At 38.9% G+C, this 24,247-nt stretch overlaps 1 protein-coding gene across 1 annotated transcript; it reads left to right on the forward strand.

Annotated features, from left to right (window-relative positions):
* The first annotated feature begins 8,946 nt into the window (after nt 1-8,946).
* Nucleotides 8,947-9,952, forward strand: LOC106881853 (glutathione S-transferase A). Its single transcript, XM_014932370.2, has one exon. The coding sequence runs from the start codon at nt 8,991-8,993 to the stop codon at nt 9,720-9,722; it is 732 nt and encodes a 243-aa protein (XP_014787856.2). The 5' UTR covers nt 8,947-8,990; the 3' UTR covers nt 9,723-9,952.
* The last annotated feature ends 14,295 nt before the right edge of the window (nt 9,953-24,247 follow it).

The following is a 24,247-nucleotide window of genomic DNA, read 5'->3' on the forward strand; positions in this document are numbered from 1 at the left end:
TGACACTGCAAGGGGGCTTTTACATGGTGCCACACAGACACTTTTATGTGACACTGCAAGGGGGCTTTTACATGGTGCCACACAGACACTTTTATGTGACACTGCAAGGGGGCTTTTACATGGTGCCACACAGACACTTTTATGTGACACTGCAAGGGGGCTTTTACATGGTGCCACACAGACACTTTTATGTGACACTGCAAGGGGGCTTTTACATGGTGCCACACAGACACTTTTATGTGACACTGCAAGGGGGCTTTTACATGGTGCCACACAGACACTTTTATGTGACACTGCAAGGGGGCTTTTACATGGTGCCACACAGACACTTTTATGTGACACTGCAAGGGGGCTTTTACATGGTGCCACACAGACACTTTTATGTGACACTGCAAGGGGGCTTTTACATGGTGCCACACAGACACTTTTATGTGACACTGCAAGGGGGCTTTTACATGGTGCCACACAGACACTTTTATGTGACACTGCAAGGGGGCTTTTACATGGTGCCACACAGACACTTTTATGTGACACTGCAAGGGGGCTTTTACATGGTGCCACACAGACACTTTTATGTGACACTGCAAGGGGGCTTTTACATGGTGCCACACAGACACTTTTATGTGACACTGCAAGGGGGCTTTTACATGGTGCCACACAGACACTTTTATGTGACACTGCAAGGGGGCTTTTACATGGTGCCACACAGACACTTTTATGTGACACTGCAAGGGGGCTTTTACATGGTGCCACACAGACACTTTTATGTGACACTGCAAGGGGGCTTTTACATGGTGCCACACAGACACTTTTATGTGACACTGCAAGGGGGCTTTTACATGGTGCCACACAGACACTTTTATGTGACACTGCAAGGGGGCTTTTACATGGTGCCACACAGACACTTTTATGTGACACTGCAAGGGGGCTTTTACATGGTGCCACACAGACACTTTTATGTGACACTGCAAGGGGGCTTTTACATGGTGCCACACAGACACTTTTATGTGACACTGCAAGGGGGCTTTTACATGGTGCCACACAGACACTTTTATGTGACACTGCAAGGGGGCTTTTACATGGTGCCACACAGACACTTTTATGTGACACTGCAAGGGGGCTTTTACATGGTGCCACACAGACACTTTTATGTGACACTGCAAGGGGGCTTTTACATGGTGCCACACAGACACTTTTATGTGACACTGCAAGGGGGCTTTTACATGGTGCCACACAGACACTTTTATGTGACACTGCAAGGGGGCTTTTACATGGTGCCACACAGACACTTTTATGTGACACTGCAAGGGGGCTTTTACATGGTGCCACACAGACACTTTTATGTGACACTGCAAGGGGGCTTTTACATGGTGCCACACAGACACTTTTATGTGACACTGCAAGGGGGCTTTTACATGGTGCCACACAGACACTTTTATGTGACACTGCAAGGGGGCTTTTACATGGTGCCACACAGACACTTTTATGTGACACTGCAAGGGGGCTTTTACATGGTGCCACACAGACACTTTTATGTGACACTGCAAGGGGGCTTTTACATGGTGCCACACAGACACTTTTATGTGACACTGCAAGGGGGCTTTTACATGGTGCCACACAGACACTTTTATGTGACACTGCAAGGGGGCTTTTACATGGTGCCACACAGACACTTTTATGTGACACTGCAAGGGGGCTTTTACATGGTGCCACACAGACACTTTTATGTGACACTGCAAGGGGGCTTTTACATGGTGCCACACAGACACTTTTATGTGACACTGCAAGGGGGCTTTTACATGGTGCCACACAGACACTTTTATGTGACACTGCAAGGGGGCTTTTACATGGTGCCACACAGACACTTTTATGTGACACTGCAAGGGGGCTTTTACATGGTGCCACACAGACACTTTTATGTGACACTGCAAGGGGGCTTTTACATGGTGCCACACAGACACTTTTATGTGACACTGCAAGGGGGCTTTTACATGGTGCCACACAGACACTTTTATGTGACACTGCAAGGGGGCTTTTACATGGTGCCACACAGACACTTTTATGTGACACTGCAAGGGGGCTTTTACATGGTGCCACACAGACACTTTTATGTGACACTGCAAGGGGGCTTTTACATGGTGCCACACAGACACTTTTATGTGACACTGCAAGGGGGCTTTTACATGGTGCCACACAGACACTTTTATGTGACACTGCAAGGGGGCTTTTACATGGTGCCACACAGACACTTTTATGTGACACTGCAAGGGGGCTTTTACATGGTGCCACACAGACACTTTTATGTGACACTGCAAGGGGGCTTTTACATGGTGCCACACAGACACTTTTATGTGACACTGCAAGGGGGCTTTTACATGGTGCCACACAGACACTTTTATGTGACACTGCAAGGGGGCTTTTACATGGTGCCACACAGACACTTTTATGTGACACTGCAAGGGGGCTTTTACATGGTGCCACACAGACACTTTTATGTGACACTGCAAGGGGGCTTTTACATGGTGCCACACAGACACTTTTATATGGCACTGTCACAAGTGCTTTACACAACCAGACGGATCCGTCTTAACACTTCTGCTTCCGGGTAAGTGTCTTCTTGTGTACAGGCAGGTGCCAGGCATCACGGCCCTTATTCATCTTGCCTGAAAGGTTCAGCTTCCTAATGTCATTCATCAGTACTTCATCCCATGTCTTCCTAGGTCTCCCACTTCCATGCCTTCCATCTACTTTGAGAGATCAGCACTTCTTTATGAAGCTGTCAGCATCCATCCGCATCACATGGCCAAACCAGCACAGTCTCTTCTCTTGCACGCAACAACAAATTTCTCTTCTGCCTAAATTCTCTCTCAGAACACTGGCACTCTGTCGAACATGTACTCTTACATAACACATCCAGTGGAGCATACTAACCTCATTCCTTTTTCTACCCTTTGCATGTTCTCTACATTCAGGGTTTAAAACATGTGGTTAGGGAGCAAGCTTCTAAACACATAGCCATGCCTATGTATCTGCCAAAAAAACCTACCAAAACTAGAAACTCTTCATCAATTATTATCGTAATATAATAAGACTATTAATAAATACAATCATGCATAATATACTGTATTTCCTGGCACTGAAGACGCTTCGTCCTCAAGGACACACTGTAATTTTGACAACCAAAAATTTGAAAAATAAAATAATAAACATAAAAATAAGGTCCCAGCACTTTGGGTTTTATTACTTTTACAGATTCAACAAAGAAAACTATCATTGTCACCTCCAGCATTCCACTTAAAATGTTCCTAGCATTTATTTTGGCTGTTCGTCTAGCACTTATTTGTGCTATCCCTTATGTTGGCTAACCATGACTGCATCCCACTGTGACCTCACACTCGCATCTGTAAAACTAAGAAAAGGCAACACTCACCTATCTTATCAATTTGTTTTGTGGGACTGTCGGTATAGACATGGTATGGTAAGTTTACTTGCAAAGTTTATGCCTACTGTTAGGTACCCACTGTAATATTTTTTTCTACTCTTGGCACAAGGCCTGAAATTTTTTTGGTGGGGGGGGGGGGCAGTCGATTAAATTGACCTCAATACACAACTGGTACTTAATTTATCGACCCCAAAAGGATGAAAGGCAAAGTCAACCTCAGTGGAATTTGAAATCAGAATGCAACTAATATTGCAACTACACTGCAACAGGGATGGAATCAGAAGAAGGATAGGGAGGATGCACCCCCCCCCCCCACCACCACCCCCACCACCCCCACCAACCAAGAAACTTTTCATATTTGACTTTTCTGTTTAAATATGATGGAAAGCACATTTTTGTACCAGCAACAAACAACCCTTGAAGAGTTCAATAGAATAAGTACTAGGCTTACAAAGAATAAGTCCTGCAGTCGATTTGCTTGACTAAAGGCAGTGCCCCAGCTTGGCCGCAGTCAAATGACCAAAACAAGTAAAAGAGTTTTAGATATTCATAATGTTTGGTTTTTTTTCAACATTATTATAGTAGAAAAATAATGAAAACAAATTTAGCCATTGAAAATTTAAAAAAAAAACCTAAAGAAATTCTAAGAGAGATAGTGAGAAGGGAGAGAGAGGGAAGAAGGGGAGAGGGAGAGAGAGGGGGGAAGGGGAATTCATCATCATCATCACCATCATCATCAGTCCACTTCTCCATGCCCACATGGGTCAGACAAAATTCATTGAAGCAGATCTTCAACAGCCAGATCTCCTTCACCAACTCTTATATTTTCATGGAAGATTGGAAACAAAGGATACTGCCTGTTGGTCAGTAATACATGTTTACAAGTATTACACAATGTTAAAACAATAACACACACACACACACACATGCTCGCAAATACACACCCACATTACAGGCTTCTTTCAGTTTCAAATCTTTTGTTGTTGGCTTTGGTTGACCCAGGGCTATAGGAGAAGACACATACCCGATGTGCCATGCAATAGAACTGAACCCAAAACCAAGTGGCTGAGTAGCAGACTTTTTAACCATGCAGCCACACCTGAATAAATTATTCATTTTTTTCTTTTATTTTTACTTTCATCATTTATCCAAAACTGAAATAATTAGAAACAATGGAAAGCGGACGTTAAACGATGATGATGATGATGATTAATGTTTCTTTCTAAGCTTCAGTTCTTATATAAAAGACTATTATGGATATCTGGCATCATCTAAACCAATTTGACAAGTAATACAGTATCCATCAAGATAATTTATCCCTTCTATACTCTCTCTCTCTCTCTCTCTCTTACTCTCTCTCTCTCTCATTACGTAAATATAAATAATTTACTAAACTGCTTATGAAGTAACCAGCATGATAAAATCTACATCATTAAATTTATATTAAGTTCTCACTGAGCTGTATTAATTAGTTATCCAATTAACATACAATTATATCTCTCTATTTGAAACCTTGTGTCGATGAAATCTAAATCTGTTTAGTCAATTCTCAAGCAAAAAATAAATTTTTTTTTCGTATCTCTGAAGAAGAGAAGCAACAGGATATGGTGGGGAGCCCAGAGATCTGAAGAACTGTATGTGGTTAGAGTAATTAAACCTTTAGTTTTTGAGATGTATTTGTCTTCCAAGTGGTTAGATCTGAGACCTTGTGCTGAAACTAAAACAATTTCAGCAGGGAAGACACTTATTAACTGTTCAAAAACACAGGAAGACTGTTAACATTTTTATTACTTGGTGTCAAAATTTTCATAGCTCTAAATGCACCATGGTGACTGCCATGAGTCCACGGAAACTAGTTTGAAGCGTATATAGGTTTCCAGGATATAAATATAATTTTATCTATATAGGTCAATTGTTCTCCTTGTCATTGGTTTGTGTTTGTAGTTGAATTGCTGTAAAGTAGAGACAATGAAAGATGGAGAGAAGAGTATCATTGCAAAGGAAAAGAATGAAGCAGTGATCAGTATAACAGTTGGAAGGTGAGATATAGCACAAGTGGGAGAAAGAAGAGATGGAGAAAGTAGCAAATAAAATAGATGTAAATCTTCATTTGTTTCTATCATTGGACCATGTCCATGCTGGGGTACCACCTTAAAGTGTTTAGCTGAACAAATTGTCCCCCAGTACTTTAAAGTACTTTTTTAAAGACAGGTATGTATTCTCTTGGTCTCTTTTACCAAACTGATAAGTTACAGAGATGTAATCAAACCTATATCAGTTAGAAGCGATGGCATGGAATACGGGACAAACACAAACACATATGTATATACACATACATACACATATATATAATATATTTCATATATATATATATATATATCAGTTGTGGTGTGCAAGAGAGACGATTGTGCTGGTATGGTCATGTGGCGAGAATGGATGAAGATAGCTGTGTGAAAAAGTGCCACACCCTAGCGGTTGAAGGAACCTGTGGAAGAGGTAGATCCAGGAAGACCTGGGATGAGGTGGTGAAGCATGACCTTCAAACATTAGGCCTCACTGAGGCAATGACTTGTGACCGAGACCTTTGGAAATATGCTGTGCATGAGAAGACCCGGCAAGCCAAGTGAGACCATAATCCAAGGCCTCTGCCAGGGGTGTAGCCAGCCCACTTATGCGTACCTTTCCTTCATTGGACACTAAACTCCACTTGCGAAGTCCTGTTGAGGCAAGTGAAATCAAAATCGAACCAAATTCGATGACTGGCACCCATGCCAACGTCTCCTTCATTGGACACTAAACTCGGCTTCCAAAGACTTGTTGGGGCAAGTGAAAGTGAAATCCTGATGGCACCTGTACCAGTGGAGCGTGAAGAGCACCGTCCGAGCGTGATCGTTGCCAGAGCAGCTGTCTGACTTCCGTACCAGTGGCATGTAAATAGCACCATTTGAGCGTGATCGTTACCAGCGTTGCCTTCCTGGCACTTGTGCCGGTGGCACGTGAAAAGACATTCAAGCGAGGCCATTGCCAGTGCCGCTGGACTGGCTCCTGTGCAGGTGGCATGTAAAATACACGATTTTGAGCGTGGCCGTTGCCAGTACCACCTGACTGGCCTTCATGCCAGTGGCACGTAAAAGCACCCACTACACTCTCGGAGTAGTTGGCGTTAGGAAGGGCATCCAGCTGTAGAAACTCTGCCAAATCAGATTGGAGCCTGGTGTTGCCATCTGGTTTCACCAGTCCTCAGTCAAATTGTCCAACCCATGCTAGCATGGAAAGCAGACGTTAAACGATGATGATGATGTTGATCATCATCATCATCATCATCGCTTAACGTCCGCTTTCCATGCTAGCATGGGTTGGATGATTTGACTGAGGACTGGTGAACCAGATGGCTACACCAGGCTCCAATCTGATTTAGCAGAGTTTCTACAGCTGGATGCCCTTCCTAATGCCAACCACTCCAAGAGTGTAGTGGGTGCTTTTATATATATATATACACATACACATATATATACATACACACACACACACATATATATATATCTAAGACTGAAATATCCTTGATCATAAGTCTGCTCAGTCCCAGTTGACACTGGGCTAAACAACAACTATTGTCATTACTACCTTCCCCCTTCTCTTCCTCATTATGTACATTCAAGTCAGAGTGGTAAGTTGGTATAATTAGGTGAGTTGGTATAATTAGCTTTATGGTATTTCTGCTGGGTCTTTATGTTTTGTGTTCATCCTTTCGGAGGTCGATAAAGTAAAGTTCTGAGGTTTATTAGGGGCATTGGCTAATCTCCCTCCCTTCAAAATTACTGGCTTTGTACTTAAATTAGAAACGAGAGTTCAAATCCCACTGGGGTCAACTTTTGCTTTTCATCCTCTCAAGTTGGATAAAATAAAATGAGGTTGATTTAACTGATTAAATTCCTCTACTCGAAATTATGGATTTTGCACCTAAATTAAAGATAATTAAGTGCAATCAAGTAAAGACCATCATTCTTAAGAGTATGGTAAAAGAAAATGAAACTAATTAAAAAATACTTTGAGGAGAATACATGAGCTTAATTATTAATATCATTTTAATCTGGTAAGTTTATCCAGATTATCTGATGAACCAAACCTAACTTGCAGCTTCAACATTTTGTAAAGCCATGAACATCACAATGCATTATTTTCTAGCCCTGATGCCAATAGATTCCATTGATATGAAGTATGGGTCCTCATTTCTAACGATTTGTTAAACACTTCAGTAATCATTGTTAAATGAGGTATATGCAGGCACCTGACATAGTTACAAGAAATGATGGCAACGAAGGGGAGCGCCATGCAGTGAACTGCATCTTCATACTTTCCACCTCAAAGGGATCTAATACCTCCTTTTTTTATCCTCACAGGCCTTGGAAGAGCCCTTAATTCTTAAGCCCATTTCCATCACTGCCCACAAGTAACAAAGCAGAATGATAAAACTTGAATAATTAATAAAAAAGGAGTAATTTTTTTAAGGTCCTTCATTTTGTAACGGTGAGAGCAAGCCCTCTCAGAATAGTGACCCTCTACTTATGGCCTACTCCCCTTCCTGTCTGTTATGGTCTGATCAGTCACTGATTAGTGCCATCTTTAAGCATGTGCACACCAAGTGATTGCCTGGAGATCCCACTTGTTTAGGGGTCTAAAGTTAATCTGTGTAAGTTGTGGTTGGCTGTGCGGGGTTCCATTATATGTTCTACCCAGGTGTGTATAATGCTGTTCAGACAGTCTTACCTCTCATCCGAAAAGATCAAACACAAGGGATTATATTTGTATTTAGGTTTACCTGGTGATTAACGGCTTTGTACTCGACCTTTGTCACCTAATCTCTTAGTTGACACGGAAAACAGAAAGACGTTCAAGTTTGGGATTTAAATTTATTTAAAAATTAAAAAAGCATTTGCTGCACAATTTACAAGTTAGAATAAAACAGCGACATTAAAAGAAGCAAATGTTTTAACTGAATATTATTTTATCTCTGACAAACCTTAAACTTAAAAAAAAACAAAAAAAAAACCTTAAAAGTTTTCTTAATTGAAAGTTAATTTTGTTCACCTGGATGATTTAAAAATCAGTATTTCTTGCAAAAAGTATTATTCTAAGACTAAACTTTCATAATTCTTAAGTTTTACTTTTTTAAAAATGCAAGGTGCACTTTAAATTTTTTTTTTTTTACATTCAAATAATTTCTAATAAATACACAAAATCAGAAATGTGTGTATGGAGAGGGGGTTAGTTGGTGAAATCTTCATAGGTACTTAATTAATCGACCCCGAAATGATGAAACGTAAAGTTGACTGCGGATTTGAACTCAGAACGTAATGAAGTGAAAAATATGTTGAGAGAATAAAAACGCGAAGATATGTGATATAATTTTCTATTCAGCAGTTTATATACTACAACACAAGCTGACTTCCCTTTTGCTATGTAAACTTTCAGTGTCCCGGGATTCTCTATTTAAGACTAATTAATGCCTCTTCTTTTTAATGAATTAAATATTATTTGACAGGAAGTTATGTTATCTGTGTCACGTGATAGCGAATCTTTGCAGAACTTCAGTTCGAAGTTGACGATGTCTGAAATCACGTTATTCTGGGGCTCTGGTAGCATACCATGTTGGCGAATTATGATTACTTTAGAAGAAAAGGGGTTGAATTACAACTCCAGATTGATGTCGTTCGAGAAGAAAGAACACAAGAGTGAAGAGATTATGAAGCTAAATCCTCGTGGTCAACTGCCCACGATGACAGTTGGTGACGATGTGATCAACGAGTCGTTCGCTGCTTGTGAATACCTGGAGATTGTCTACAAAGATAAAGGCACCTGTTTGTACCCACCTGCATCTTCTGCAAAGCAGCTAAGCTTGGTCCTTCAAAGAATGCATGAAACTTGTAATATTCAGCAGAAGATGGTTACTAATATTATTTACTATCTGTGGGGTAACCCGAACCCGGACAAAGAGTTACTGACTAAACGACACGAGGAGCTGGCTGCGGAACTGTGTCGCTGGGAAAACTACATGAAGGAGCTGAAATCGACCTTTCTCACCGGTGCTGATATGACCATGGCAGATGTAATGTTTTTCCCATATATTGCGTTCGGAGTTCGATCTGGCCTGCAGCTGGAAGGTCGTTATCCGTGTTTGGCAGCCTACTACAATATGATGAAGGAGAGACCCAGTGTGAAGAAATCTTGGCCACCACATTGGATAGACACTCCAAATAACAATGTTCTGGCTGATGTCTAAATATATTAGTTATGTATTATTTTTGATAGGACCCTGTTGTGACCACCCTATATATTTTTCCCTCTTTCTCAAGGTTGTCACTGTAAATCTGGTCCCTTTTTTCTTCTTTTCTTTTTCAAAAGGATCACTATAAAAATCCTGCACAGCCATTCACGCACTGAAATCTTTTTTTATACTGTTTATGGAAGTGATTCTAATATAGATACCAAAATAAAACCATTTACACAACAGTTATGTAGTTATTTTGATTTTGTCGTTAATCTGATTGTTTTAGTTATTGCTGAAAGATTTGTGTAATTTCTGACCCAAGTGTCCGCCGAGAACAAAATTAAAAGAAAATCCTTCTACCTATTAATAATATATTAACATTTTTTTAAATATCCTTTTTTTTTTTTTTTAGGTTTTCAAATTTTGTCTTCGCAATTATATCACTTTATACACTTTTTTGTTGGTGTTGTTATATATAAAAATAATTTCCCCCCTTCGTGGCCGTTTTCCTTCTACGGATTTTGAACTCGGAACTTTTAAGAAACCACAGAATCCCGTCAGACCTTTTAACAATTCCACTTGTCCACCACCACCCTGGGCCCCTGCCTTTATTTACCGAAAAGATGTAAAGTAAACCTTACTCTTACCGAGTAAACCATTCTACCGCCAACACTCTATCAATTCGACAAGGTTCGTAATATTTTTCTCATTTATTGTATTCGTATTTTGACGTATTTATATTTATATACATATATATAATATATACACAATAAATTTGTGTTTGAAATTAAAATACGAAGCTTTCTAAAAGCCCTGTATTGATGGCAACAAAATATTCGCATTTTGACATTTAAATTTATACAATAACAAATCCGAGAAAGTTATTCGAAATATTTATAACCTTTGGTGTTTTCGTTAAATATTCATTTCTAAATCCTGTAAGAAGTAAATTTTCGGTTGAAGAGACGAATCTGTATTTTCTGTGTCATTTGCATGGTGGCTGAACTCTTAACCCATTAATGTATAAAGTTTATAATTCTACAATTACTAATTAAAAATCAAAAATTAGCATACAGAAAGTTATAAAAATGTGATTAAAAACCAGCTTGAATTTGCTAACAGTTAATGTTAATATTTAAAATTTAAATAATTGTATAATTTTTTTGGCTTTCTTTCGTTATAACCCTCAGAAACGTCAAAATTTCATTGTATTGAACCATATGATTATTCGTTAATTTCCATAAAAAAATTATATTTACTTTTCGCGCACCGTGTTCAGCTCTATGTATTTGTAGACAGTCACACGTACATACATATGCATACATCTTTTTTTGTATGCATATAACCACACACATACACGTATACATATACACATGTGTATGTGTGTGCATAGATAGCTAGACAGACAAATACATAAATGTATACAAACGTACATACAACCCTCCCCCATTTATATATATGTATATACACACACGCACACACATGTACCCACAATGTATACAAAATCACCCATTTACACACACACACACCCATATATATATATATTTATGAAATCGTGGGAGATATTGATGTCACACAAATGACACCCATTACAGTCCGAGTGGTTGGTGTTAGGAAGGGCATCCAGCCATAAAAAAAATCCATGCCAAATCAGTCTGGAGTCTGGTGCAGCCTTCCAGCTTATCAGCCCTGGTCAAACTGTCCAACTCATCCCAGTATGGACAATGGATGTTAACTGATGACACACACACACAAACATACATACAAAAACGTGTGTGTGCATGGGACTAAAAAACTTCCGTGTTGGCTTCATTTTAATTGACTTTCTGATGGTGACATCACAAGTGCCCATATTCCGTTTAATCCACCCAATTATAATTGCACTTATCTCGAGATTTGCTACTAACTGAAGTACTACAATTTGTGTCCAAATATTTCCTAGGTCAGTTTATCATTTCTCTGGGGTTAAAAAAAAAACTAAAATCATTTCTCCATAGAACTTAACTTTTTACGTTTTCTGACTGAAAATTATCAGAAAATATGAAATTAAAATTCAGAGAATATCATATTGGACTTATTTGAACAAGTAAATTTTTAACTCTCTCCCGATTCTCGATACTGAAGGAAAGCAAAATGTTCTACCATCAGCTTTCTAAAAGTGTGGTATGAATGACCAACTTTTAGAAATATACACTCATTATGTAGCGTGTAGATTTTCAAGATTCTGCAAACAAAATTTCAAATTTTTTCAACCCATTCTTTTTTTAGGCAATTAACCAATCATAATTGTTTTCATTCAGATTGTCAAAACTTACTCTCTGAATCTCATTTATGCATTTGTTTTGCAAGATTCCTTTTGTGAAATCGTTTGTTGGGGGGTTATATTTTGGGATGACTTTTTTTTTTTTTTATGTCAAATACACACACTGTATATTTGTTCTTCACTTGTTTATTATTTTATGTCCGTTGTCTGGAAATCTTTCATCACACACCTGTGACCTCTTCAGCAACTTCCCATCCCATGTCGCCTGTTGTTTACGCGCCATAGAAAGATGGAATGGACTAAACAGAACAGACTTGGGATGGAAAATCACTGAAGAGGTCACAGGTGTGTTGACAAAAGATTTTCAAACAATAGGCATAAAATAAGAACAATAATAAACAAGTGAAGAATGAATATGTACTGCATGTGTTTGACTAAAAAAAAGAAAAATGACCATCCTAAAATATAGCAATTTCTGTGAATAGTTTTAGACATAAATTACTATTGGAGGATGAAATCTCAAATATTTTCTAAAATTGAAGAAAATATAATATGCTTATTCCAAAACTTCAAATATTAATGTATATTTTAACTGTTTTAGAAATGGCCACATGCAATTTCTTTCTAAGGAGAACTAGCATGCATCATTGTGGTGCACTAAGAATTCAAGATTTCTAAAGGTCTTGCCATAGCTTCCAGAGGTGGACACTGTTAATCGAAAAGTTAACTTTGTTAATCATTAATCTGTTGACCAAAAAGTTAACTTCATTGATTAATTCGTTAAGTCTTTGTAAGTGTAATGGAAGTTAACATTGCCTTTTTTATTGAAAAAGGCATAACTACAGTTTAATACCCCATCGATTTTGTTGCCTCGTAAATTCGAGAAAAATGGATGCTTTTGAACGAAGCTTTCACCGAAACATCACTTATATCCTGTAGGTTATTTATGTAAAGATTTCTTGGAAATACTTTTCCAAAGGTTTGGGTAGAGGAGTTTCGGAAAATTCACAGGACCCGACGTTTTCCCCCTCAACTTTTTGGTATTTTTAATGAAATTTTATACAAATAACTTTCAAACGGTGTAGATTACTATTACAAAGAAATTTGTAGGCAAAATTTTTGGAAGTGGGCAGGGGAGTTTTGAATCAGACAGCCCACGGAAGTTGGAATTTGTCTTTTGATGGGGATTTTTTCCTATATTTTTCAACAGTCTTCAGAATGATGGTGTCAGGAAATAAAATTCTTTTCACTCCCACCACCCCAGTCCAGAACGATTTTAGCCATTTTTTTTTTTTCACTATGCACTTAAAACCAGTGAGAAAATCTGTTAAAAAGAAATTAATTTCAGTGGAAAATGTGTGATTTAAGGGAGATCTGGCTGTTGTTCCTAGCACATCCCAAAACCTCCCTCTTTCTCACTTGCACATCTATTGATATTTTTCTCCCCATAAACAAATTTTATGGAATGATGTCAAAGTAACACACACACGTAGTCCCAACCGAGTGAGGCCATGTTATGTAAGAAGAAAACACCTAACGACAGTTTTCGTGTTCATATTAATCTGTCAAATGTAATGCTTATTTGTTCACATTATTTTGAATTCAAGAGGGCTGTCTACAATATTTGCTTGTAACTTTGTAAATCTTTTACATACAGGTTTGAAATTTTATCAGTGGGTACTTTATACACCACTGGTTTATGTAATTTTAGCTGATCTTGCCGAGTAAATTTGACCTTTAGGGGCAGGTAAAGTTCAATAACAGGTGTAAAAGCTATAACATGGATAAACACTAAAATTGAAATCCTTAGTGCATGTTACCTATTTGATTTGTTACCAAAATGATCTCAGATGGCAACTGACAAAAATTTTGCCACTTTTCAAGATGAGGTACATTAATTTAAATTAAAATACAGGTATGACCGGTATAAAATTTTATTCGTTGGGTAAATATTTTGTAACTTGGTGTGGAATTTTTCTTTCCAGTTTTTTTTACAGGTGCATTCAACATATCCGACCACCAAACCTGCTGCAGGCCACTTTTTTTTTCCCCCAGAAAAGAAAGGTGGAAGGTGTGGTGGGGACCTCAGTTTCCCACTAAGGGAGTTTTTGTTTTACAGGTCTTTTTCTCTTTTCCAGGTTCTTATGCATGCTTTCAATGAATGTGACATTGAAATCATGCGTAAACAGCTTCTTTTTCCAGAAAAGGAAAGCTTTGGCTGCTATTTCTAGCATGCCCTGCTATCACTTAACAGCTATTTGCATTCACATTGAAATATTTACCAACTTTTTTCCTTCCGTTTATTTTTTCACTTTATGGAAATCAATATTTTCTGACATCAACCTCAGTTAATTTTGCTTTTCTCCCAGTTCTCTGCTTTCCGAAAGAAAAGCCCTCATTATCTCAAAGCTATGAGAATTCACTAACGTGATTTATATTTTTAAGATTTCATAGAGAAATCAGATACAATGGGTTTTGGCTGGTTTAAACGCTAAAAGGGTTAAAAACTGCCAAAGCTATAAAATCAGCTTTTTTTTTTTTTTTTTTTTTTTTTTCCCCCTTTTTGAGGGCTTTAGACCCCCCTCCCCGCTTTTTAACTAAAAAAAAAGGGGGGGGGGCTGTCATAGTTTTGGCCCAAGGCTTTTAGAGCCAGAAAATAGTAAAAAAACTCAAATGAAACAATGTTAGTATTAAACTGAAAAGAATTTGATAAAGTGGCTGTAAAAAAAATAAATGAAAAACACATATACATAATTGAGTTTTTCCTCTTCATTTTGTTGATGAGATCCATGTTGCCCTTCATGAAAATTAACATAGTAAAATTTTCATCGGGCAAAGACGTTCTCTTGGCACTCAAGTTGTCCATACCCATGGAAAATAAATGTTCAATTGCAACACTGGAAGGAATGGCTGTGTTGAACTTGATGAACAAGTCCACCAACATTTGCTCACTCAAGAAGGCAGAATCTGTTGGTAGATCTTTGGAGTTGGTCTCCAACCAGGTCTTTACTAAATTCTGGGCCTTGTCCTTCAGTGACTTGTAGCTTCTGCTCTCTTTTTGTTGGGTAATGCACTGAAGAAGTCCTCATTGTTGCTGCTCACTTCCTCAGACTGCTGCCTCATGGCCTCTTCAACCTTATCCTCCATGCTTCTCCTCACTATCATACCTATCCAACCAGACGAGGTGAAACCTGGGGTGGAAGGCAGCAGCCAGTTGGTATTCTTCATCGTCCAGGAGGGTCGCAAATCTTTTGTTGATGCCTGCCAAAACTGCATCAACCAAGGGGCTGCAGTAGATGAGTTTTGGGTCAACTGATGTGAGTTAACGGAATTTGATTAGTCCAATAATGATTTTCAAACTTGACTTAAAAGTTAAATCGTTAACACAAATGTTAACATTGTTAATTAATGATTAATGGATTAACAGACTTGCACCCAGTTCTGATAGTTTCAGTATGTAACACACTGGTTCCAAATTTGTGATTTATACTATCAATAGATAATTGTATTTCCTTTTCAGAGCCAACATCTAACAGTTGCTAAATCCTTATAAAACCTAAATCTTGCTTCAGTACACTGCTTGCACATTATCTCCTTTCAAGAATTGAGCAATCCTTTACTGGAACGATCCAACCTTACATGATAATCTCTTGTACTCCAACCTGTTGGTCATCATCAACTCCCACAATTGGTTAAAGGAACCAACAAGTTTTGGTATTATTACATTCTAGGGATTTGTTAGGTTTTTGGGATCTTTCTGATATAAGTGGGAAAATATGGAAATTCTTTGACTTGACTCAGATTTTAAAAGGTAATGACAGTGGGGCAAAGGTGACCTCGGTTGGGGATAAGGAAATTCATCCAGTTCTTCAACAAGAACGTGTGAATTATAATTACCATATTTGATGGCATATGACAGTATATAAGATCCAGGTGATATTTTTGAAATGAGAAAAAACTAAGTTGAGCCTACTATAAGATTTTCTGCACTAAAACCTTTATTCCTGAATGTGTTTCTAGAATTGGGGTGCATCTGTATGTTATTGAATATAATAGATTCTTGTCGGTGTTTCTTCATGAGGCTCTTAAGTGTCTTTGATCTGTGGAAGGGGTAGACTTGAGAAGTGATGAGAAAGGATGGTCAGACGCTGGGCCTCTTTGAGGAAATAAAGGACTAGAAGTTGTGATTTGCTGTACTTGAGAAGATGCATCAAGGTAAGTAAAATTGCCATCGTTCATACATACAGGCTCGTCCCTCACAGGTATCAGTGCATTCTTATATGCACTTGTGCCAGTGCTGTGTAAACACACACAAGCTCGTGGCACATAAAAAGCACCGAGCACACTATAAAGTGGTTGGTGTTAGGAAGGGCATCCAGCCATAGAAACCATGTCACAACAGACAATTGGAGTCTGGACAGCACTTTGGCTGGCCAGCTTCTGTGAAACTGTCCATCCTCTACCAGCATGGAAAACGCACATTAAACAATAATGATGATCTTCACAATTTTACATGACTGGAAATTTCAGTTTAGATCTTGTTTAGTAACTTATATAAATGTTGACTACATTGTACCTATCCCAGTACGACCATTGAAATGTATTGTATAACATAGTACATATTTTTATTGTATAATGATACGGTGTCTCTATTACATAATTATTGTATTCCATTGTAAGATTTTTTTTGCTGAATAATGTTCAGTATTCATGACAGGCAGCCTAATCTGGTTGACATAAATCTTTTAGATTTTAACCTTAGTTGTTTATCTCCACTATACTCTGGCTTCTAGCCATATACTTCTCCTCGACAAATGACACCAACCAATTTTCTTTTTCGCTATTCAGATTCTGTATACACAGAAAATTTTTGTTTAGCATTTAGTGAGGGATGGAAGGGTGGCAGTGATCCTCCTTCCGCCAGATAAAACAAAAAAAATTTTTTTCAGGGTCTGAAAATGGGTGAGACAAAAAGAGAAATTTATTCTGAAATTGGTGACCTGACCTAAATGTTTGTAACATGAAGGTCTCTGCTAAAGACATCCAGGGACCAGATGGCGTGGTGGTGGTGGTGGTGGTGTGGGGATTAAGTTTCTGAAGAAATCTAGAGGCAAAGAGTTGGAACAAATACCATAATGTCCAGTTCTTTAACAGTTCCACCAATTCATTATTCTCGTAATTTTAATGACCCCCAGAAGAGTAGAAAACAATGTTGCTCTAGATGAGATTTGAACCCTATGTAAGCAGAACTGGTATAATGACTGATAACTATAGCACCAGAAATAAAATCTCAATAAAGGAGAATGACACTCTATCAATGTCTGTGATCAATATATTACAACAAAACCACTATAAACTAGGAACTCCCTAGACAAATTTAACCCTCAACAATTGGACTACTAAAATCCTGGAGACTTACGTGGTGTGTGTGTGTGTGTGTGTGGATGCTCATGTCTTGACATCATGTAATGGTTGTAAATAAGTATGACTATCATGCAAGTAATGTTTCATCATCATTTAACATCTGTTTTCCATGCTGGCATGGATTGGACAGTTTGACAGGAGTTGGAGAGCTTCCCAGTTGTCTGTTTTGGCATGGTTTCTACAGCTGGATGCCCTTCCTAATACGCCAACCGCTTTGAGAGTGTATTGGGTGATTTATGTGGTTTTGGTATGAGTGCTTTTTACCCAACATCAGCACCCATGAGCCCTTGAGAACGAACTCTCGGTTGAGACTGGGACATAAAGGACCTGCCTATATGTATGGATAGCCACAGTTTTACTTAGCTTGATGGATCTTCTCAAGCAGATCAAACTGCCAAAAGTTTCAATCTTTTCTTATCTCCGATGTGAGGCTCAACATCTGAAGGTCATTTCTCACCTCTTTGTAGTGTCTTCCTAACCCTAACCACTTCCATAGCTTCCCTCTACAATTGGAGATGATCACTTCTTTATGCATCACATGACCATTAGTCTTCTCTCTTGCACACTATAACTGATGCCTCTTATACCAAATTTTTCTCTTAAATCATTTACACTCTGTCTTGTGTGTGTGTGTGTGTGTGTGTGTGCACACACTGACATTACCCATCCAGTGGAGTATGCTGGCTTCATTTTTTCCAAGCCATCGCAAGTCCACAGCCTATGCTTCGCTGCCATATAACATAGCTGTACATACACAGGCATCATACAATCTGCCTTTCCCACTGAAGGAGAGGCCCTTGGTTACCAACAAAGGGAGATAGTCTCTAAGCTTTGCCCAGCTTGTTCTTATTCTAGCAGCTACGTTTTCAGAACTTCCTCCTCCACTGCTAATTTGATCGTTTAGGTAATGGAAGCTATCTACTACTTCTGAGATCCCACTGAACATTTGAGGAAGTTTATTCTCTGTACATTTTTAGTGTTTATTGTACCTGCACATCTGCCACACACACATTGCTTTCTCTGTTAACCATCATGGGATTCCACTGCGCCTTTTATGTATCCAAAGCTTGCACTGGGTACATTGTATGGAGTTTCTACCATCACCTTCCCTCAAGTAGTTCATCTTCCTGAAGGGATTTGAGATTTGCTTGTTTCCTTACTTACTAGGACTTTGATTTTTACAGAGGCCCTTAGAGTCTAGACCTTGCTTCAGCACTTGAAATTTTTCTCTAGTTCAGATAATGATTCAGCTATAAGAACAAGCTCATCAGCATAGAGGATCTCCCAAGGGGAGCCAGTCTCTGTTATGGCCTGGAGGACTATGATAAGCAAGATGGGGCTGAGAACTGATCCTTGGTGATCTCCTATCTGTACACTAAATTCCTTGTCATACTCATTGCTGACTTTCATTTTACAGTTCTCATCTATCCCTAGCTTCCACATTGACTACCGGATGATGAAACAGGAGACCCTTTCTCCAACCATGGGGAAATATTACTTTGCTTGGAAACAGGTGAGGGTTGATAACAGAAAGAGTGTTCAGCAGTAGAAAATCTATCTCAACAGATTCCATCCAACCCATGCAAACATGGAAAAGAGAATGATGATGATGATGATGATGGTTGATTGTATCTATACTATAACTGATGTGACTCCATGAAAGAGAAAAGTCATCATAAGATTATTAACTCAGCCTCAGATATGTGGCACCAGTCTAAAAATCTCATCCTGCCAATCCATCATTAAATTTCCTTTAATATATTGCTTTCCCAGAAAATAGACATTAATGAATTAAACGGTTTTCACCATAGCAACAATAGCAGATAATTGTTTGTGTGAAGCCTGAACAGGATATATTGTATTTCATGAGAAGCAGTTTATTGGAAAGGGAGAGAGACAAAGAGCTAGAGAGAGAGTGAGGAAAAGGAAAGGAAAGGATTGCAGGTTCAAGTCCTACCTTTGTAAATATGAGACCATATACATGGTTGGTTGACTTGCTAGAAATAGATGCCAAATCTCTTATAACCCTTTTGATCCCAGCTACCTGACATTGTCACCTCTATTCCATTTAAACATCTTCCTTCACAATCTTATGAAGTTTCCCCTCTGTCCCCTAATCCAGTTCAATCTTCTGTATCGCTTTCCCCTACATTCACCTCACTACTGGGCCTTGACGGCATGTCCCAACACATTTCCATCACCACTCTCTCCATCTCTATCTGTTTTCTTCTTCAACTAGAATATCCTTGTATTTTCTCTACAAGACACCTATCTCCATCCCTCTCTTATTCTTTCAACCTCATCAACTGGCACAAACCACCTCCCTCAATACTATCCCCTCATTTGAGGGGGTCATTGTCTTACAAGATACTTGGGGAACCCTGCCAGTGCTGGTGCCATGAAAAGAAGCACTAGCCACACAAGACAGACAAAAGTGCTTGGCATCAGCCCCTGGTTTGCCAGCTCCTGTCGGACTGTCCAACCCATGCCAGCAAGGAGGATGGTAACAAAAAGGTAAAATGACACTCCCGTTCACTTGCATTCGCCAAGGTACAGCTGAAGGAATCCTTCTCTTGATTCCTCTATTTGGTATTAGAATTTCTTTCAGGAATTTATTTGCCTCACTTTCCACACCTAGACCTGCAGGTTGGCAAGCACCTATCTTAAGCACATTGACACTATTTGATTCAGATTGCAGAGACCTAAAAGAAATATCTCAAGGCACCAGTCTGATAATCTTGTCCTGCCAATCCATCAAGCTAGATTGGTAGTTCTTTATAAGATCCAAAAGAATGAATGCCCAGAATTGACTGTGATGGGATTTGATATCAGGTGTGGATAAGAAGATTACTTCCCAATCACATGGTTTCCACTTTAGTTCCACTGTGTGGCATCTTGAGCAAGTGTCTACTATTATAGCCCTGGGCCAGCCAAAACCTTGTGAACAGATCTAGTAGACAGAAATTGAGAGAAACCCAGTGTGTATGTACATGTGTGTATTTGTCTCCTCTTCACATTGTGTAAACAAGTGTCACTATTATACAAGCGGTGTCACTAATTTTCAATATTGTGTGAAAACATGTCTGGCCATGATTGGAAGCAGATGAGGGAGGGTTGTTGACAAGAAGGGCATCTGGCAGTAGAAAATCTACCAGAACTCCACCTGATCCATGCAAGCATGGAAAGGTGAACATTAAAAGGATGACTGTTTTGACTCTCTGTACTCATCACTAATACCCATAAGTCATTCTATTTAACACTCTAGCGACTCTACTGGCTCGCCACCATTTTAGAAAGCTGCATATTGAATAATATATCCCAAGGTAGACTGTTGCAAGAAAAAAAGGTTAGATGGTCAAAGTTTGTGTCTTTCATCATAGATCTACTCAGTTATGACAGGCTTGGAGTGAAAGAACAAGGACTCTTGTGTATAGTTACATGGCTTACTAGAAATAAGTTCAATTTCTTGTAGCAAACTTATCTTTAAAAAGAGGACACATCTCTGTAATCATGGCTAATATAAATGTTGGTTGGTTGATTCCTCTAGTCATGTTTTATATCGTGTAGAAAGAGGAAGAGAGAGAAAAAGAGACACAGAGAAAGTTAACATAAGAAGTGCAAGAACAATGCACATATGAGGCTCCATGGCAGACAGTGAGTAAAGGAAAACTATAAACATACATAGAAAGAAAGAAGAGAGAGAGGAGAGAGAATGAATGACAGTTATAGGAGGTGTTATGCAAAGGAAAAATCTGTTTTATTAAATTCTAAATATATTTCTTTTGAAAATTCGTTTTATCATTTTTATATAAACGTCAACAAATTTGATAAAAGTTGATGTCTATTGTTTGCTTGCCATATATTTCCTGATGTTACTCATAGTGGCAACTAGAAGCATTCTGGTTGGATGATACTGGTTTGCTTATATGCTGAGCAAATGAAAGAGGGACGATTCTGAATATCTGTGTCTTATTAGACTCTGTCAGGGTTATCGTTTCCACCGTTCCTTATTGGTACTGGAGTAACTAAACCGTTTAGCTAGAATCTGGATAAATTTTAGTGTTCTATTCAAGTTTTCTATTATATAAGTGCTGTTCCAGCTTTATAATGCATCTAATTGTTTTAATAGTTGTTGTCATCTTCATTCTGTTGAATATTATTTCTATATTCTTTATGCAGTTGCTTTTACTATTTGATGCCTGACACAATAGTCATTATAATTAAACTCGTGACCATGTGATCAACAATGTAATAGCATCTTAATTCAACAACCATTGAAGTCTTCATTGTGTTTATTCATGTTTTTAAAAACACTGTGTGTGTGTGTGTATGTGTGTGTGTATGTGTGTGTGTGCTAAGGCAGCGCCAGTATAATCACCTTTTAATTTACCAATTCTATGGGATTGGCTTTTGGTGAAGGAGAGAGTTCAATACCACTGCTTTCTTTTGAGTTTCCTGCCTTGATATTGGTTCCTCTGGAATCGTGGATAGCAAGAGGTCAAGCTGTTTCTTGAAAACACTTATTCCCACTCCACGGAGATCCTTCAGATGTTTTGGCAAGAAGTTAAATAGTTATGGGCCCTCGAATCCCAAGTTATTGCTGTACATGGTCCTCACCTTAAATGAGACAGCTGGGACTTTTGGAACAGTGCAGTGACATCCATTTTGAGGTCTGGTATAACTCTCAGTTCCAAAGTTTGGTGCCAGCCCCTCCAGTACCTTCTATACATATATCACTGTGTACCTCTCCCGTCTTTGCTCCAGGGAGTAGAGTCGTAGCTCTTTCAGTCTCTCCCTGTAGCTCAGCTGTTCCATTGATGCAATCTTCCTCGTGTAGTATCACGGAACTGCCTCAAGTTCTGCTATTAATCCTACAGTATAAGGTGACCACAGTTGAGAGCATTAGTCCAGATGGCTGAGGACAAATGTCCAACATACGACCAGCATAGTTTCCTGGTCCCTTGTTCTGAAGGTTCTCAGAATCCATCTGGCCATTTGCCTGCACACTGCTGCCATCTTGGTGACATGCATGTGAAACAAGGCATTGTCGTTCATATCAATCCCAAGATCATGCACCGTATGTGATTCTAAGATTGACACTCTTTTTGGGCCAAAGTATCGTTGCGGTGACTTCTGAGCACCAATTAGCAGCTAGCGGAGGACTTGGAATTTGCTGCATCAAATTGCATGTTGTTCTCCTCTGCTCATTTATATATGGCATCTAGGTCTTCCTGTGGAAGATTAGCATCAGAAGGTTCCTTGACTGTGGCGTTAGCACAGCTAGTAACTGTGCTTATCTATGTAACTGATGGCATGTCTGAAAGAGCCACCATCAAAAGTAGTGGCCCCAATACAGTTCCCTGAGGCACTCCACTTTCTATTAATGTCTCTGTGGAGAGGGCTCTGTTGGCTGCTACAGCCTGGCTTCTGTCTTTTAAGAAGTCATGCAACCACTCTCCAATTTTCCCAATTATGCCGAGTCTCTGTAGTTTGTGACTTATCATCCCACGATCAACCTTATCAAAGGCCTTTGTAAAGTTGAGATGTATCACATCCACACTTAAGCAATTCATTAATTGTTTCAACACTCACTCATAGTGTTGCAAAGGCTGTGTAAGGCTTATAAAAGTTTTTTTTTATGATATATCGAATGCTATTTTAAAAATCAGAAAAATATATGAAAAAGATATTTTTGAAAAATAGATTAAAATTTACTGGTTTTGATTTAGGTAGGTAGACTTTGGTAAGAAAATTTTAATGTTTGTATATATATCTCCTTGTTAAATTCATCTTGGTAATCCATGACAATTTTGTGTAAACAGTACCTTATCCTGCATTCCATATTTGGGATGTAGAAGGTTGGATTTTTTAATTACCCACAAGTGGTCAACGCAAAAGGGACATTACATGGACATGTGGGGACATAAAACATATAAAAAAGATTAAAAAAACATATAAAAACATGTGATATAATGCATGATGATGAAAATGATACATGGAAATGAGCTACCTGCCCCACCTCAGGTAGTGTCACTTCCTTCAATTCCTTCGTTCACCGCCATACCAATGCCATATTTTTTAGTTCATCATCGTATCTCATATTTTGCAGTCAATTCTCCAACATGAATAATCACCTTTGCACTCGTATACATCCTCCAATCTATTCTTAGGCACCACAAAATATTTGTGCCATGATTTTCCTTCGGAGTTCACTCGTTTTTTTTTTTTTTTTCCTTCCACTTTGCTCTTTTACTTAACAAGTCTGCATTAAATTCTTCAAACATTATAACAATTGGGAGCGGAGGTTTGTGGTTTCATGTGTGTCTGCACTTCTTTCTGCTTTTTATTTTTTGTCGAGAGGGAATGGGTGTGTTTGGTGTCTGCAGGAGGAGGGTTGGGCTGAGGGGGGATGGGTGTGGGTTAGGGTTCCTGTTCATCTTGACTTCTTTTCTTTCTCTTTCTCTGTTTCACCACCTTCCATGATTCTTCCTCCATCTTCTCTGCTATTTCTTCCCCCTTTTCTGGTTCCTTCCGTTCTTCCTTCCTGCTTTCTTTCTTTTTCTCCTGGTAATCTGTTCTGATGTGGCCCTTTTGGCCACATTTGAAGCAGCGAGGGATTCTACCCTCCGCCCATACTCTCAACACCACTTCACCTATCGTTATGGTCTCTGCCATTTTTCTCCAAATATTCCGTAGTGCACTAAATTATGATTCTGAGAGTCTTACCTTGCCATTTCGTAGCCTCTGTCTCCGTGGCCTGGATGACTGTCACTTGCTCTTTACTTCCCAGAAGCACTGCTGCTGCCACCCAAGCCACGTCTATTTCCAGGGGAATTCCTTCCACCTTGAC

This window comes from Octopus bimaculoides, chromosome 4 (assembly GCF_046866305.1).
Source record: "Octopus bimaculoides isolate indiv1 chromosome 4, ASM4686630v1, whole genome shotgun sequence".
In the NCBI taxonomy this organism is placed as follows: Eukaryota; Metazoa; Mollusca; class Cephalopoda; order Octopoda; family Octopodidae; genus Octopus; species Octopus bimaculoides.

Bases quoted from the DNA above. Each gene is read 5' to 3' on its own strand.
- LOC106881853 (XM_014932370.2), top strand. From the start codon at position 8,991: ATGTTATCTGTGTCACGTGATAGCGAATCTTTGCAGAACTTCAGTTCG.